The sequence below is a fragment of the Triplophysa dalaica genome, chromosome 17 (genome assembly GCF_015846415.1).
Source record: "Triplophysa dalaica isolate WHDGS20190420 chromosome 17, ASM1584641v1, whole genome shotgun sequence".
In the NCBI taxonomy this organism is placed as follows: domain Eukaryota; kingdom Metazoa; phylum Chordata; class Actinopteri; order Cypriniformes; family Nemacheilidae; genus Triplophysa; species Triplophysa dalaica.
In genome coordinates, this window is record NC_079558.1 from 11,718,398 (window position 1) to 11,735,293 (window position 16,896).

At 45.9% G+C, this 16,896-nt stretch overlaps 1 protein-coding gene across 1 annotated transcript in view; it reads right to left on the reverse strand.

Moving 5' to 3' along the window:
* Positions 1–16,896, reverse strand: part of dnah9 (dynein, axonemal, heavy chain 9) — a 137,975-nt gene that overhangs the window by 72,500 nt on the left and 48,579 nt on the right. The window contains exons 28-31 of the mRNA XM_056771917.1: positions 12,908–13,012; positions 9,962–10,119; positions 9,486–9,624; positions 7,938–8,225 (exon numbers count right to left, since the gene is read on the reverse strand). Coding sequence (XP_056627895.1) covers positions 7,938–8,225; positions 9,486–9,624; positions 9,962–10,119; positions 12,908–13,012 — 690 coding nt within the window. The remainder of the gene's footprint in view (positions 1–7,937; positions 8,226–9,485; positions 9,625–9,961; positions 10,120–12,907; positions 13,013–16,896) is intronic.

The window sequence follows — 16,896 nt, forward strand, 5'->3', positions numbered from 1 at the left end:
ATACGTGTTCGTGGCATAAGGGACACAACGTCTCGTTCCCTCCATCAGGGAACTGAGGTTACATACGTAACCAAGACGTTCCCTTTCTGTCGGTCTCTCGACGTTGTGTCGAGAACGACAGATGGGGTTGCCTATGGAAAACGCCACAACGCTGTATCGCGTCACAATCTCTAGCGAAGCGACGGTAACAAGCCTGGGCGTGTCATCTCGAAGCTTTCGTGAGACTGTAACCTTCCAGTGTGGTGGTCGGGGGGTTCCAGAGCTTTCTTGGAGAAAGATGGGTACAGCCCTGACCGGTAACTTTCACGGACGGGGCCTTAGCTCTCTATAGGCGAGAGGCCGTCCAGATCAGTTTACACCGGGTAAGCGCGACTCTTAATCAGAGAAGCGCTACAGAGGCCACCTCCTACCCGTGGGGAGGAATATGGTGGATATAGGTATGGTCTCGTCCTTGGAGGAGAACGCATGGAACGTGCGGACTGAGTAGTTAACCGCGAGGTGGAGGCCCACCTGGGGAAGCTTCTGGGATACCAGGAGTGGGAACCATTCTCATGAGGATACATCAGACGGAACAGCCCACGGAGGGGGTGTTACAGACGTCCGGTAGCACTAGGTCCGGTTAGAGCTATCTGTGATAGCTCACATGGTATCCCGGCCTAAGGGGGAAGGCTGCTCTGCCCAGCCAGCCCCCAGGGGGTGCGTGTTTGGTGATGGATGGAATGCCTATTATTAACCAGTGTCTGGGTAAGAAGGGAGGCTGGTGAGGTACCAGTTTCTTAGCGATGTGTTCGGGTAAGAAGAAAAGGTAAATAGCACACTGACCCAACCTGTTAGAGGGTGGAAAGGTGCTTTCGCAGGCATACGCCCCCCCGGATGCCAGTCCTACATGTCGCCACGCAGGACGTGGGCTGACACCGGGTTTACGCGAAGGTTGTTAACCCTTGCGAAGGTGTTTGGGCATAGCCCAACCCGCAGCTCTACAGATGTCTGCTAGAGAGGCGCTTCTGCCAGTGTCCAGGAGGTGGCTAAACTCCGTGTGGAGTGAGCCCTCACTGCCAATGGGCATGGGAGATTCTGAGATCGGAATGCCGTCGTAACGGCGTCCACGACCCAGTGCGCCAGCCTCTGTTTGGAGACAGCCTTCCCCTTCTGCTGTCCTCCAACAGACACGGAGCTGGTCAGAGCTTCAGAGCTCTGCGTGCGGTCCAGTACGTACTGGACACAACACTAATCGGGTTGGGTCTTCCTCCCCTATGGGGAGCGCCTGCAAGTTCACCACTTGGCCCCGGAGGGAGTAGTGGGAACTTCTTGGGCACGCATCCGGGCCTGGGTCTCAAGATAACGTGAGAGTTTCCAGGGCCGAGCTTAAGGCAATCCAGGGACACGGAGGATGCTCGGTGGTCCCCTACCCTCTTGAAGGAAGTGAGCGCCGTCAGGAGGGCCGTCTTACTCTATGAGGAAGATCGGAACCTCCGAGGGGCTCTTTGGGGGGCCCTGAGGCTCCCCAGGACCACTTAGGGTCCCAAGAGGGTATGGAGCAGAGATGAGGCGGATTCCGCCCTCTCGCTGCTTAGGAACCTGGTGACCAGGTCGTGTTGCCCTAGAAACTTTCCACCGACTGAGTCGTGATGAGTGGCAATAGCGACTACATACACTTTCAGTGTGGAAGGGAGATGTTAGTCTCCAGTCTCGTGAGAAGGGGAACACAATCCTGATCAAGCACCTCAGTGGGTCTTTCTCGTTGAGAAAGACACCAGGACGAGAAGAGGCACCGTCTAGAGGCGTGTAACCGCCTAGTAGATGGGGCCCTAGCCTGGGTGATGGTCTCAGCCGTATAGGGGGAGTAGCCATCTTAGGATCTTCTCGTCCCGTCTAGAGACCAGACATGGGTGTTCCAGAGGTCTGATCTGGGATGCCAGAACGTGTCCTTCCCCTGAGAGAGCAGGTCCTCTGTCAGGGGAATGGTTCAGGGGGAGTCGCTGTCCAGAGCATCGGCTCTGAGGCCAAGTGCGGTTAGACCGGTGTGGTGTAACCAATAACACTTGGTGCTCCTGCTCCCTGACCTTGCACAGAGTCTGTACAAGAAGGCTCCTGGGGGGGGGAAGGTGTGCTTCCGCCCATCCCACGGCCAGCTGTGCGCAAGGATATCCGTGCCGAGGGCAGGGACTATCAAGCGGGCAAATGGTGGTGTTACGGGAGGTGAACAGGTTTTACCTGGGCCTACCCGAACAGCCTCCAAATGAGCTGGACTGCACGGGGGTGGAGTCGCCACTCTCCACGAGGCATAAACTAGCGAGAAAGCACGTCGGCTGTCTAGTTCAGTTTGCCCGGGGTGTGTGGCCTGCAGGGAACGAGTCACCTGTTGACTCCACCGGAGGAGGCGTCGAACAAGTTGTGTTTAGCTGCTGTGTGCGAACGCCACCCTGACGATCTGTATTCGCTACAGCTATAGTGCTGTCCTCGGAACAGCACGTGCATGTCTCGCACGAGAGGCCGTAGCCTGCTCAGTGCAAGTAGCATAGCCCACAACTCTTGGCAATTGATATGCCAGCGCAGGCGGGGGTTCGTCCAACACCCCACCTGCGTGCCCGTTGCACACTACACCGCACCCCTGCAGGGAGACTTCAGTCGTCACCACGACCTGCCTCATAACCTGCTCAGAGGGACCTGAGTCCGTCGAAAAAGTCATAAAGACTAGGGGTTATGGTGCGTCAGCAGCAGGGCGGCATCACCATGCGCCTGCTGCCGGTGTGCCACGCTCTCCTCGGAACTCGACTCTGAAACCAGTGTTGGAGCGGTGTCATGTGCATCAACTCGAGGGGTATTAACCCGCGAGGACGCCATGTGTCCCAGGAGCCTCTGAATTGTTTCAGGGGGACCGCTGTCTGCCTAAAATGTTCATTTCAGACAGTTCAACACTGGTTGGGCACAACTGCGGACAGGTGTGCCGACATGGTGACAGAGTTGAGTTCCATACCGAGAAAGAGGATGCTCTGCACTGGGGAGAGCTTGCCCCTCTCTTGGTTGACCTGGAGTCCCAATCGACCTAGGTGCCGGAGCACCAGGTCCCTTTCTGTACATAACAGATCTCGCGAGTGTGCCAAGATAGGCCAGTCGCTGAGATAGTTTAGTACCCGCTCGCCTTCCTCCTCTCAGGGAGAAAGGGCGGTCAGGGACAGACCGAAAGGGAGGACTCTGTACTGATATGCCCGCCTCTCGCACGCGAACCGTGGGAACGGCCGGTGTCGAGGAGGATCGAGACATGAAAGTAAGCGTCCTTCAGGTCGATTGCCACGAACCAATCCTGACACCTCATAGATGTCAGGACGCGCCTCTGTGTGAGCACCCTGAATGGCAGCTTGTGAAGGTGCTCTGTTCAGGGTACGCAGCCTTTGGGGGCAACCCGCCGTCTTTCTTGGGAACGATGAAGTGCGGGTGGTGACCCACTGAACATCTTGGTTTTGAGGGACGAACTCGATGCCTGTTTTGCCAGAAGGGTGGTGACCTCTACCCGAAGTACGGAGGCGTCCCTGCCTCTGACAGAGGGAGAGATGATGCCCCGAAACTTGGGTGAGTCTCTGGCGAACTGGATCGAGTAACCAAGACGGACCGCCCTCATTAGCCAGCGAGACAGTGTGGGCAGCTCTCGAGCTCCCAGGGACTGTGACAGGGTGACCAAGGGGACGGTCTGCTTCATCATTCCCACGGGGGGTGGTTCGTCGGCTGGCGGAGCTAACCATGTCGTGGGGAGTCCCCGGAGGGAAGGTTTGCTCCGCCTACTTACCTGCCTGGCGGGACAACGGCACGCACTGTCGGTTTGAGAGTGGTGACGGCTGTTGTATGTGTACGACCTCACGCCTCGCTAGGGTGTGAGGTCGGTTCGCCGAGCACAGTCCAGTGGAGTGTGCGATCGGCTGCAAGTAAACCCGGGGAGAACAGAAAACTCAGTGAGTAAGTGGGCGCCAAGCCCTAACAAGGGCCCGGCTTTGGTGACGAGGCAGGAGTCGTCCCGTACCGACCGATCAGAGCCGTGGCTGTGAAGGTTCGGGCCCGATGTTGTTCTCCCTGGGGTCTTCCCGTCAGTGTCCCTTCTCGCGAGGAGGTTGCTGACGGGGTGGAGGTTTCCCCCTCGACCTCTGCTTCCGGGGTGCCGCCTGTGGGGGCACAGGAACCGGAGCCGATGTCGAAAGGGTCCTGGGTTGCAGGGAAGCAGACGTCACGTGAGATCTCGGAGGCCTGTAGGCGGCCGAGTCGCGGCGTGAAAAAAATGTGGTTAAATGTGCCACTGTCTGCTTCGCCGTCAAAAAACTGCTGAGCGCAGTCCTCGACGGTGTTACCAACAACCCACCCTGCGAGATGAGTGCATCAAGAAAGCGGACTTCCTTGCTGTCACTCTTCTGCACAAGGTATAGCCGGGGGTGTCTCTCCTGGACCACTACCGTGGACATCGTCCGACCCAGGGCCCGTGCCACCGCCTTAGTCGCCCGTAGAGCGCTGTCAGCGGTGGCACGGAGATCCTGCATTATACCCGGGTCGGCCTTACCCTCGTGGAGCCCTCTCAACGCCCTGGCCTGGCGGACCTGCAGGATGGCCAAGGCATAGAGAGAGGAGGCAGCCTGGCCCGCAACATCGCAAGCTTTCGACACCAGTGATGCCGAAGTCTTACGTGCTTTGGGCGGTAGGAGTGGTCGATCCCCCCCCAGGTGGTAGCCGTCCGCGGCACAGGTGCACCGCAGGCGGACGTTCCACCCGGGGGATCTCGACGCAGTCCTTGGCTGCCTCACCATCGAGGGAAGTAAGGGAGCCAGAGCTGGTTTCACTGGAACGGTCCGTGAGTGGAGCGTTCCAAGTTTTACACAGCTCCTCATGCACCTCCGGGAAAAAACATGGCACCCGGGGTGGGCGCGGTTTGCACCGCGCACCGACCTCGGGAACCACGTATCCCCGGGTTAGCACGGATGACATCACTTCTGCTTCCTCCTGAACTCGACCGCTGGGGGTGGAGTTTGGATTCGGCAGAGTCGGATGCCAGTCTCCCTCCGATGCTGCGAGCGACATCTCATCTACGTCACACATCGTTTCCGAGTGTGTGCGTGAGGATCCGGACGGTATGCCACCGCCGGTTGGGGAACGTTCAGAAGAGCGAATCGGGGTGCGATCGGCCCGTGAGCACTTGGCTGGCGGGTTTACGTTCGCAGAGTTCCCCATATCACTAACGCTGCTAACGTGGGTGGTCATCGGGGCCGTAGCCACAGATGTCACAGCCCGGGTAGCAGACGAAATGGTGGCTGGTTCCCGTAGGAAGACAGCCACCCGTGACCGCAACTTCTGAATGACAATCTGCCCGCAGTGCAGGCAGATGTGTCAACGAACGCTGCTTCAGTGTGCTGGACGCCCAGACACCTAATGCAGCAATCGTGTCCATCCCCCTCCTCGATGAGGGTGCCGCACCCAAGAGAACAGCGGGACATGCCGCGCTGGAGAATGCTCAGTCAGTCCTGAAAAGGACTTTTAGAAAAAATCTCTAACACCTCCGGAACCGCCGAGACGCCCAGGGGAAGGTCGCTGCAGGAAGGGACGATCCGCTGTAACACGTCGTAGCACCAGCGTGTAGTTGTAGAGGATTGAATCCTGAGTTTTACTCATGAGCGATGGCTCTGAAGAACAAAAGGTAAGTGAATGCTGCACGCCGGCCTCCTTTTATACCGGATTTCCGGGGGCGGAGCCCGGCATGCAAATTGCATTCGCCAAATTTCATTGGCCTTTTCTATAGTAGTCAGAGTTGATTGGTTCTCAAGGGCGAACCCCATCTGTCGTTCTCGACACAACGTCGAGAGACCGACAGAAAGGGAACCATTATTAATGTATGAAGAATTACTACATAATTTTGAGAGAATTACTGGAACAGAATTCTAAAGTGGAAATGTAGGGAACTTTAGAATCGCCACTTTAGAATACTTTTCCAGGTTCTAAGTAATTCTCTTCACATTAATAATGGGTTCCAATGCATTTTAGTAGTAGTAGTAATAGTGGCAAAAGTAGAGCATTTCCAAATAGTACTACTAGCAATAGTAAATAAGAAGAAATGTCCACTGCTTGATTATTGTGATGGTCAAACGTGTATATGATTATCAGTACCAGTACCACGGCACATTAAGAAAACAATATTCTAAATTGTTACCATTTAACTTGGCATGAAAATTGCCACATCGAAGATCTGTACACCTGGTAATTGGTAATTTTGGTCCTTTTCAATCCTAACCCTTAAATCTCTTCTGAAAACACCCACAACAATCTAATTTGTAATTAATTGTAATTAAAACAAAGGTTATTACTAAAGTTTACTACTACAGTTAACTAAACTGAAACTATGAAACATTTGTTAATTAATATCAAATCAAATATTGACCTTAATGTTAAACTAGACTAGAATTACTAATTTACTGTTATAATAATTAATAAAATAACAAAAAATTAAACTAAAATTATGAAAACAGAAAATATCATTAATAATAATTAGAAATAAAAAGATTATAACTAGAAAACTGCTAAAATATTATAAAACTACAATAAAATTAAAACAACTCAGATTGAAACGTAATTTAGGTTATAACAAAAAACTAGCCCTAATTTTTTATAATTTATTTAGGCTAGATTAATACCTGGATATGAAATTGCATTGAATTATCAAATTATAGTATTATTGTTTTTATCTTTTTACCTTCAATTGATAATTTCCCTTCATCTCAATTGCTTAGAAATAACAAAATCACACAAATCTGGGGTTTAAACCTATCGCTGGGTTCACAACAAATGCGTATTTAGAGATACGAGTAAATTACATGCAAAGTCAATGCAAAGACGCGAATAGACACAAAATCGTGGCAGGCGATGCAAATGATTTCTCGAGCGAGTCATTGACCTAATGTTTGACCTGTCTGGACGCGAAAACACTTTCCTTCGCGTAATGATTTTCGTGTCACTCACCAGAAAATAACAAACTTCCCGAGAGTAATAAAGAGCGTGATAGGAGATTGATCATGTTTGGTGTGAACACATGGCCGTACACAGGGTTTGAAAATGTGTAAGGTACAGGTTGGGGTGTCAAAATGTATACCTTATATTACCAATAAATGCTATAAATGATTCAACTTGAATAAATATAATGATTAATAAAGTTAACAAATTATAAACATTAAAAAATATAACTATGAACACGACAATACTATGGCTAGTGATTTTCCAAAACAACTATTGTAACTGGTTCTACTCGAAGCAACGTCGATCCAGACTCCAGTAGTCTACGGGAGAGGGGCGCTAACTAGCGTTTATCAGCATTTTCACTGTCAACAACTTTGTTTTGGGGAAATTATTTTATATCATTAAAGTTAGCAATGGCATGCTGTGAGATCGAGTGTCGGAAAAAAATTCCAAAATAAATAAAAAATGTTGCCATATGGAACTCCTCAGTATATTAACTTCCTAAAGTGTGTCATTTCGTGAAAAAACGCACGCACTCTCTCACAACTCTATCAATCTCGTGATCTCACAAGCCTCCCGTGAAATTGAACCGAAATTAATCCATTGTTTACACAGACAATAACAACGTTGTTAACTGTATTGACTAAACTAACGCAGACAGAAGATTTTTGAACTGCTGATTATTTATTCAGAGCTTCACATTTTTTATATAAAAAATATTTTTGGTTAAAGGCTTGACTAACTTTACATTACAATTCCACTGACATTTTGTTTGATTTGTGAGATTTGTTTCAAGATTTTCATGCCATATTTTAATATCCTGTTTGTGGAAAATGCTTCGAGATGGTGTCCTGTGATATGGAAAGGAATGAACAGTACGCACCCATCATGTCCATCTCCTGTCTCTCTTATATCAGGGAGCCCTCAAAGAGTTTGTATTTTCTATCCAAATTTACCTTTAGCACAAAGTTGTCCTCAGCCTGCAGTTTCAGATCCAACACAGACTGCTTGACAAATTTCTCAAAGTCCATGTCCCTTTTTCGAGGCACATCTAGAGCCGGGAAGAGGTCCCCGATGAGGCCCATGAAGACAGGCATGTCATCGGTCACGATCTTAGGGATGTTAAAGTCTCTCAGGGCTCTCATCAGCACCTGGTCCTCGGGCCTGTCAGGATCGCCTCTCTTCAGTGAACCTGCTACCACCAACACCGATTTAATAGCGCGCAGTCCCCAGTCATAGTGATCCTAAGACATCAACATATAGACAAATATACAAAAAGAATGCAGCAAATGGTAAAAACATTCCACTACCGCAGGTGAAAAGCTATTACACACTATTTAATAATAATTGATTCAGCTGCACTTTGTCTGTATCAAATGTAACCAAAAACAATTTATATAATAACAGCATAAGATAGCAGTATTGACGTCAATTTTATTAGAAAACGATTGGGTTTCTCATAACGCTGTAATCAAATAAATTCTCTATGACAGATAAACATTCCCCAAACCAGCAGAAAAATGCTAAAAGGAAGTTAAAGCTTTTATAGGAAACAGGTCTTCTAAAGTAAGAAAAATGTATTGGTTCTTTTTGTACATTACAAAATGTATATGGTGGCAATAATGAAATGTGGCTGTAACATCAACATATTTGTTTTCATATTCAGGAGAAACTGTTTCATTAGACCATATTGTTGCTCTCCTTCCACAACCTTTGATGTCCCGGATGTTTCAGGAAATGTTATTATTTAACGTATAAATTCTGTGTTGTCAAAGTTGACAAGCACATTTGAATACTTTCTATGGGTTAGATATTTGCAAAACCCAGTGACAAACATAAAGAGTGACTAATGATTATGATCACGAAATATGGAGATGTGAAGTTTCAGATGGACAGCAGCGATGTCACAGACCGAATACCAGTAATTGTGAACTAAAAATGACTAATGCAAATTGCAGACATATTCAGCAACACGTCATATGGTGGGGGCATGGTTTATAACGAGTGAAACATATCCCTCATTAATACAACATTATTAAAAGGTTATGACAATGTTATTACAATTACTATATAGGGACAACATTTAAAAATTTGTTTTAAATACATACAATCATAAAAAATCATTATCCACAACCTGTTCTAAAATTTAAAACAGCATGTAGATAATAAACAGAATATCTGATAAAACCTAAAGTGACCTGACTGATGCGTTCTGCGGTATTTATGCATAACAAAGTGATTTGGTGACATTTACTTTATATTCTCTCATATATTATTTATTAAGTTATTCATTCACTGTCATGCATTTTTGTTTAGTCACGGAAACTTTTTTGTGCAAAAAGAGTTTTTCCTGGAAAGAGCTAGAAACTGTGGTGGCTTATAATACATTTGATGAGACATCATGAGGGATGTTGTAATTTATCTTTATGAAGTCATTCTAAACCCGCCCAATTTAAAAGGATTTCAGATTAAGGCATTGATTTATATAGCGTAATAGTGGAAACCTGTTTAGATAGCAACTCCTTGCAGAGCTGATATAGTGTGATGAACTTTCTGGCCAAGAGTCGAGCCTCAATAAAGCCTTCAGCCACCAACATGATCTCGCAGATGAGCTCAAAATCTGGCACGACCATCGCACATGGCCTGAAGAGTAGAAAAAATGACCATTTTAGGATCAGATGAAGAGATAATAGAAAAAAGTTTTGCAGGCATTAAACACATCATATAGTAAATTTTTAAGCATTCCTGAAAATCAACTTAAATGATGATCATAATAAAATGTGCTAAGCATAATCTAATTGAAAAACTTTATCGCTGTAAATAGCAATATTTCACAGTTTTAGTCTTTAAAATTGCTGTCATAAAAAAGCCCAGGAGGCATCATATCTCCTAATGAACAGAAACCAAATTCGATATCTTAAACAGCGGATTCTCCTTTAAGACCAAACATCATTTAATAACATGCAAATCCTAGGCTTACCTAAAGAGAGCCTTGAGGTTTTCCGGTAGCTCAGTCCTTCCAGCGTATCCAGGGTTCATAGTTATAAAGATGCCCACCGACTGAACCAGGTTTACATCCTCACCCATGAAGTTAAATCTCTTCTTCTTGTCTCGAATAGCATCTTGAATACTTTTCACCTGATGGATCACACGTTCTCAATATAAATGTAAATGGTACAGATTTTTTGCACTTGCTGCTCTTAATAGCAAAACAAGAATGCCAATGCTCCACACATCTTAACTTTTAAAGATAGACCTGACATTAAATGATAAAAAATTCTGTTCATATTTGAAAGCCAAATTCCTAGCGAGAAACTACACTACCCATAATTATGAACAGAGCTCCACCAATCAGAGAATTCCCTGTTACCATGGAAACAAATATAACAGTAGACTTTTAAAAGATCTTATTGGATGATACCATCACATTACCAGGATGATTATATCATTAGCATCAAATAGTTAACCTGTCTAGCGTTGTGTGTACATCAGTTCGGTGTGTGCATAACACAAATGATTCAGACGCTCGCAGCATTCTGACACAGTCTGATAGAGTTCAGCCTTTTTATCTGATAAACACTGACATATAACATCAGGTATGAGTTACAAATTGCTGAGTGCTGATAGAATACGTTATGAGGCTTTACTTTGCCGTGGCCTTGAACGAACTCCCCATCCTAGAGTATACAATGCCTTCATGAAGTTTTCTATTGTTCTAAAGCAAAGCAGCTAAGCCAAGCGAGGCAATGCGTTAAGACAGACTGAAACGGCGGCGGATTGGAGCATCTGAGCTTTGTTTGTGAAGAAATTCAGGGAGGTGGTTTAAGCCATATTTAGGGGTTAGGATTCGAGAACGGGTTCTAGATAAAAGCATCTGCCAAAAACATGAATGTTAATGCTGCTAGGGAATATACAGTAAAATGGCAGATGAACAAAGTTGTGATCTTGGAGTATGAACTGAACATGAAAAGGTTAAAAGAGTGTCACAACATAAAGAAAGACAGTAAATAAGCAGCACATCTTTTTCTGTTTTTATGTCCTCGCTGGTTACACACAACAACAAACATGGAAGCAAAGTTGTTCAGAAGAATGACTCTTATGGGTCAGTTATTTTATATAAGTCAACAAGACTCACGAATCAAAGTAATGGGGTAACAGTTTGAATCATTCTAATCACTCACTCTGTGATTCATTCAGTTAATTGTGATTCCTTTACTTACTCAATGAACTACAAGTCATTATTTGTATCATGTCTACCCATGCAAACCTGCATTTCTAGCGAGATATTAGTATTGTAGTTTTTAATTATGTGATTAGTTATAGCAAAGACGCTCTCTGTTTATAATTCAATTAGACTTCCGTTAAGCTGCCTATCTGTTTCTCTGGGCTGCCTTCGTGCACAGACGCTGCCTCTGAAGTCATGGCGTTCGGCTGCTATTTGTAACCAAATGATGCCAGTTTTTTTTAACTGCATCTTTTTCGATTGGGAAATCCTGCACACAGGTGACTCTCACTCTGTGACTGCTTGCAGCAATTGGAGGGGGAGGGGCCATGTGACTCGTTACGATCTTCGCTGCACACAACCAGAGGGATTCCTGCACTTTCCGTCTTTGAGGACGAGGAAAAAACAGCGACTAACACAGGAAGAGTATAACGGGAAATTTTGGTGGTTTTGACACCGCAGATTTTTAAAACCGTGGTATATCTTGAAACCGGTATTCGGCCCATGCCTATTCAACAGAAGCCATAAACGGACAAACTGTTCTACAGAGCACGTTTCATAAACATGTTTTCATCTTAGGCAAAGAAGCAAAAACGTGATGACATGTTTGTCCTATGAGAGCAGAGACCCATCCCTAGTAAATTTTAGTGAAATTTTGCAAAACTGTTATATTAACTTAACTGCCCATGTTGACAACAGTCTCCTACCTGGTAATAAAGAAGATGAAAACAAAGTGGATCATCTTTGGAAAAACTATTCGGCAAATATGTTTCCCCTCCCATAATGAGCAAAGCTTGGCTAGTTTGTCTCAATATTGATACGTCTGGAGGCCATTCTGTTTGTTTTATTTTTATGCGAAGGCAAAATTGATTCAATCCATCTTTGTAAGAATACATTTAAATGGCCTGTATCGCCACAAAATATCCTCCTGCTTAAAATGCATCATCAAACTCTCGGCAGTTAAACGGATGCCACTTTCTGTCAGATGGCTTATAAGAGGGCCTGACAAGCGCTTCGGTATCATTACTTTGATGTTCCGATTCACTGTAAATTGTTCTTTGTGACGGGTGCTCTTAGAAAACACTACAAAAGGAAATGTAATTCATTTTTCATCACAGCGGAGAAATACCTTTCAGTGTCCTGACATTTCAGGAGAGCTGCGACGGAAACAGCCTCATTCAAGGGAACAAGTGAGGAGTTTCACAGTTGGGTCCTTAAAAACCTGACGCTATGTATGGCAGCCAAACGCCTCGAAAGATGAATGCGCAACTGAACATCAAACTCCTTTATAATCATGAACACAATCACCACTGTGAGTAAATTACATTTGGCTGTGAAGATGATTGATACAGCACGCATTGTCTGCAAGGAAGCGTTATTTAAATGCCGGTTCCCTTCTAACCCTGTGTGTAAACTGAAATGCATGAAAGGTCAAAAGAAAACAGCAGATGCCAGGGCATATGAGATGATGTGACATACAAGCGGATGATATAATTGTTTGGTGAATCATTAAAGCAGAAGTTTCCTCACTTAGTGTTTTCCCTCTGCATTATATATATATATTTTATAGCTCCAAACTTCCTACAGTTGTCAAGGTTTCTAAGCAGAGTCTGACTGACTGTGAAATTCGGCATAGAAATCTGTCCTGGAGCCGAATATCTGTAAACGTGTCATGATACTCCTTAGAAATGATAACTTACTCACCTGCACAGCCACCACTGAAAGCACCTCCACCGATATCCTGTTAAACTCATCAAAGCAGCCCCAGGCTCCTGTTTGTGCCAGGCCTTTGTAGATGTTGCCACAGGACTGAAAGAAAGATCAAGTGAGAGAACAGTGAGAAATGTGAGACAGGTAAAAAGAGATTGGGAGAGTTATGAGCACCAGGAATGGGATTCAAAAAGTGAATTTGATCATAATGCAGAATTGCAATTCAGTTCTAGAGAAATTTGTATGGCGTAAGTATACTGTAACACTAGAATAGTAAATATAAATTATGACTGGAATTACTCGAAAATATGCAGACGCATTTCCGAACATATACAGATGTAAATAGTCTTGAAATGTTTTAGATGCCTTTTGTTTAATTTATATAAACATTGCTATTAATAAACAACTTACTTAGAAGTAGGGATATCATCCTCCTGATATACTTGATATTAAAAACCATTAATATCAATATCATGTGTATACCACACATATGATAATACTGTAAATAATTTTGCCTCGTTTTAAACGTTTGCTCTAAGAGTCACAAAGGTTGTAAACTCCCTATCTGCTTCTCTACACTTGTTTTTTGAGTGTGATTCAAAATAAAACAATCAAAAATGCACATAAAATACCCAAATATAACCCCCCAAATAAATAAAGATGAGTTTGACTTATAGATTTATATGATTCTTTTTGAAACCTACATTATGTAACGCTGCTTTTCAAAAATGCAAAATTGTGAACAGTGCTATATAAATCATTTAAATTGAATTAAAATACTTTGATAGATATGGCAATAATATTGTTAATAATATGATAATCTTGTCGTGAAAATCGGTTCCGTTTCTGTCGGTCTCTCAACGTTGTGTCGAGAACGACAGATGGGGTTCGCCCTTGAGAACCATTTAACTCTGACTACTATAGAAAGGCCAATAAAATTCGGCGAATGAAATTTGCAGCATTCATTTTACCTTTTGTTCTTCAGAGCCTTCGCTCATGACTACGAACAAAAATAATTCAACAAATTATTCTTCTACATTGCCGGATCTACGACGTAGAGCAGCGGATCGTCCCTACCTGCAGCAACCTTCCCCTGGGCGTGTCGGCGGTTCCGGAGGGGTTAGAGATTTTTTCTAAAAAGGTCCTTTTCAGGACTGAGCAATCTCCAGCGCTGCATGTCCCGCTGTTCTCTTGGGTTCTCTTGTTCTCTGTTTAATTCACCCTCATTGAGGAGGGGGAAGGACACAATCGCTGCGTTAGGTGTCTGGGTGTCCAGCTCGCTGAAACAGGTGAAAATCACTGGTGCCGAAGCCTTGCGCTGCCGCGGGCCAGGCTGCCTCCTCTCTCTACGCCATGGCCATCTTGCAGGTCCGCCAGGCCAGCGCTCTACGGGCGACCAAGGTGGCGGCACGAACCCTGGGTCGGACGATGTCCACGGTAGTGGTCCAGGAGAGACACCCCCGGCTGAGCCTTGCGTAGATGCGTAGCCGCTTTCTTGATGCAACCGTCGCAGGGTGGGTTGTTGGTAACACCGTCGAGGACTGCGCTCAGCAGTTTTTGACGGTGAAGAAGCAGACAGTGGCGATTAGCCACATATTACAGCGCTGTGACTCGGCTGCCCAGAGGCCTCCGAGATCTTGCGTGATGTCTGTTTCCCGGCAGCCCAGGACACCTTCGACATCGGCTCTGGTTCCCGTGCCCCCACAGGCGGCACCCAGGAAGCGGAGGTTGAGGGGGAAACCTCCACCCTGTCAGCAACCTTCTCGCGAGAAGTGACACTGACGGGAAGACCCCAGGGGGAACAACATCGGGCCCGACCTTCACAGCTACGGCTCTGATCGGTCGGTACGGGACGGCTCCTGCCTCATCACCAAAGCCAGACCCTTTTCAGGGCCTGGTGCCCACTTACTCACAAAGAGAGTTTTCTGATTCCCCTGGGTGCTCCTTCTAGCCGATCGCACACTCCACTGGACTGTGCCCGGCAAACCCGACCTCACGCCCTGGCGAGGCCCGCCAGGCAGAAAAGTAAGCAGAGCTAACCTTCCCTCCGGGGTCCCCCCGCGACATGGTTAGCTACGCCAGCCATCAAACCACCCTCCGTGGGAATGGTGAAGCAGACCGTCCCCTTGGTCCCCCTGTCACAGTCCCTGGGAGCTCGAGAGCTGCCCACAGTGTCTCGGTGGCTATTGAGGACGGTCCGTCTTGGTTACTCGATCCAGTTCGCCAGAGACTCTCCCAAGTTTCGGGGCATCATCTCTCCCTCTGTCAGAGGCAGGGATGCCTACATACTTTGGGTAGAGGTCACCACCCTTCTGGCAAAACAGGCATCGAGTTCGTCCCTCAAAATCAAGATGTTCAGTGAGTTACAACCCGCACTTCATCGTTCCCAAGGAAGACGGCGGGTTGCGCCCCAGAGGTCTGCGTACCCTGAACAAAGCACCTTCACAAGCTGCTGTTAAGGACGCTAACCCAGAGGCGCGTCCTGACATCTATCAGGTGTCAAGATTGGTTCGTGGCAATCGAACTGAAGGAGTCCTCCCTTTCGGTCTGTCCCTGTCTCCACGGGTCTTCACGAAGATCGTGGAAGCCAACCTTTCTCCCTGAGGGGAGGAAGGTGTGCAGGTACAAAACTATCTCAACGACGGGCCTATCTTGGCACACTCGCGAGATCTGTAATGTACACAAAGGGACCTGGTGCTCCGGCACCTAGATCGATTGGGACTCCAGGTCAACCGAGAGAAGGGCAAGCTCTCCTCAGTGCAGAGCATCCTCTTTCTCGTTATGGAACCCCATCTGTCGTTCTCGACACAACGTCTCGTTCTCTCCATCAGGGAACTGAGGTTACATACGTTACCAAGACGTTATTGTGACATCCGTTTAAATATTGGGAAGAAATAAAAAATTATAATTGTATAATAATCCTTTAGAACATTCAAATTTTGTCAACCCAAATTTTGTCATTTATATTCTAAATTTATTATGATTATTCTTTATTTCATAAAGTTAGTTGGAAACCTGACAAAAAGTGAAGAGTTCAATTATAAAAAAACAATGTTTTTACTGTACATTTCGATTGATATCAATTAAACTGCAGTTAGTGCAATTAAACTGCTGATTTGATTAAGTAATAATAACACAAAACACATAATAATAACACAAAACAGAGTTATCTGTTTTGTCAATAAACTCTTCATATTTAGCCAGGTTAAAAGGATAATCAGATACAAATAAACCAATACAATTCCTCTAAGCCTACATCATAAACCCCAACAAACAAAACTAGTGTGCTATGTAGAATTATGCAGTGCATTGTTTGTTGTCAAAAGCCGTGCTCACCAGACTTGCTTCACTGAAGTTCAAGCTTATAAAGAACAACAAATGCTAATCAGGCATTTTCCATTTGGATGGATTGCATTTCCTACTCGGCATTCATATTCTGTACACCCTCTCTGTCTGCTTTCCCACACGAGTCCCCAGAACACAGACTTTTTAGTGGACTGAATACAAGTAGAGCCTTCTAGTTCTCACTGACACAGATGAGAGGCGACCTGGGGATTGATTGTGGGTGTCTGTGATCCTAAAACCCAGAGTGGGAAAAAACTGTGTCTACCTCTTTTCCTCTCAGTTCACTCTCTCTCTCTCTCTCTCTCTCTCTCTCTCTCTCTCTGCAGTGGTGAGCAACAGCCAGTAATGATGCAGCAGTCTCAGCAGGCAGGTACAAGCCGGATGAGAAGATTAACACTGCGTCTCTACTGACCACCACATTATATAGCTTTTTCTGTGCCGGCAGACGACTATGGCAGCGAGCGATGATGAGGGAGTTATACTGATGAGATGGTTGACATAGCTTCAGAGGTAAATAAACCCGGGCATCAGAGCCTTGCTAATCTGCGGGACGCCGTGTTGGGAAAAGACAGCCACTAACAATTTGATAAACAGCTTATAAAATGAATGACATTCAGACAAGAAATTTAAATGTATAC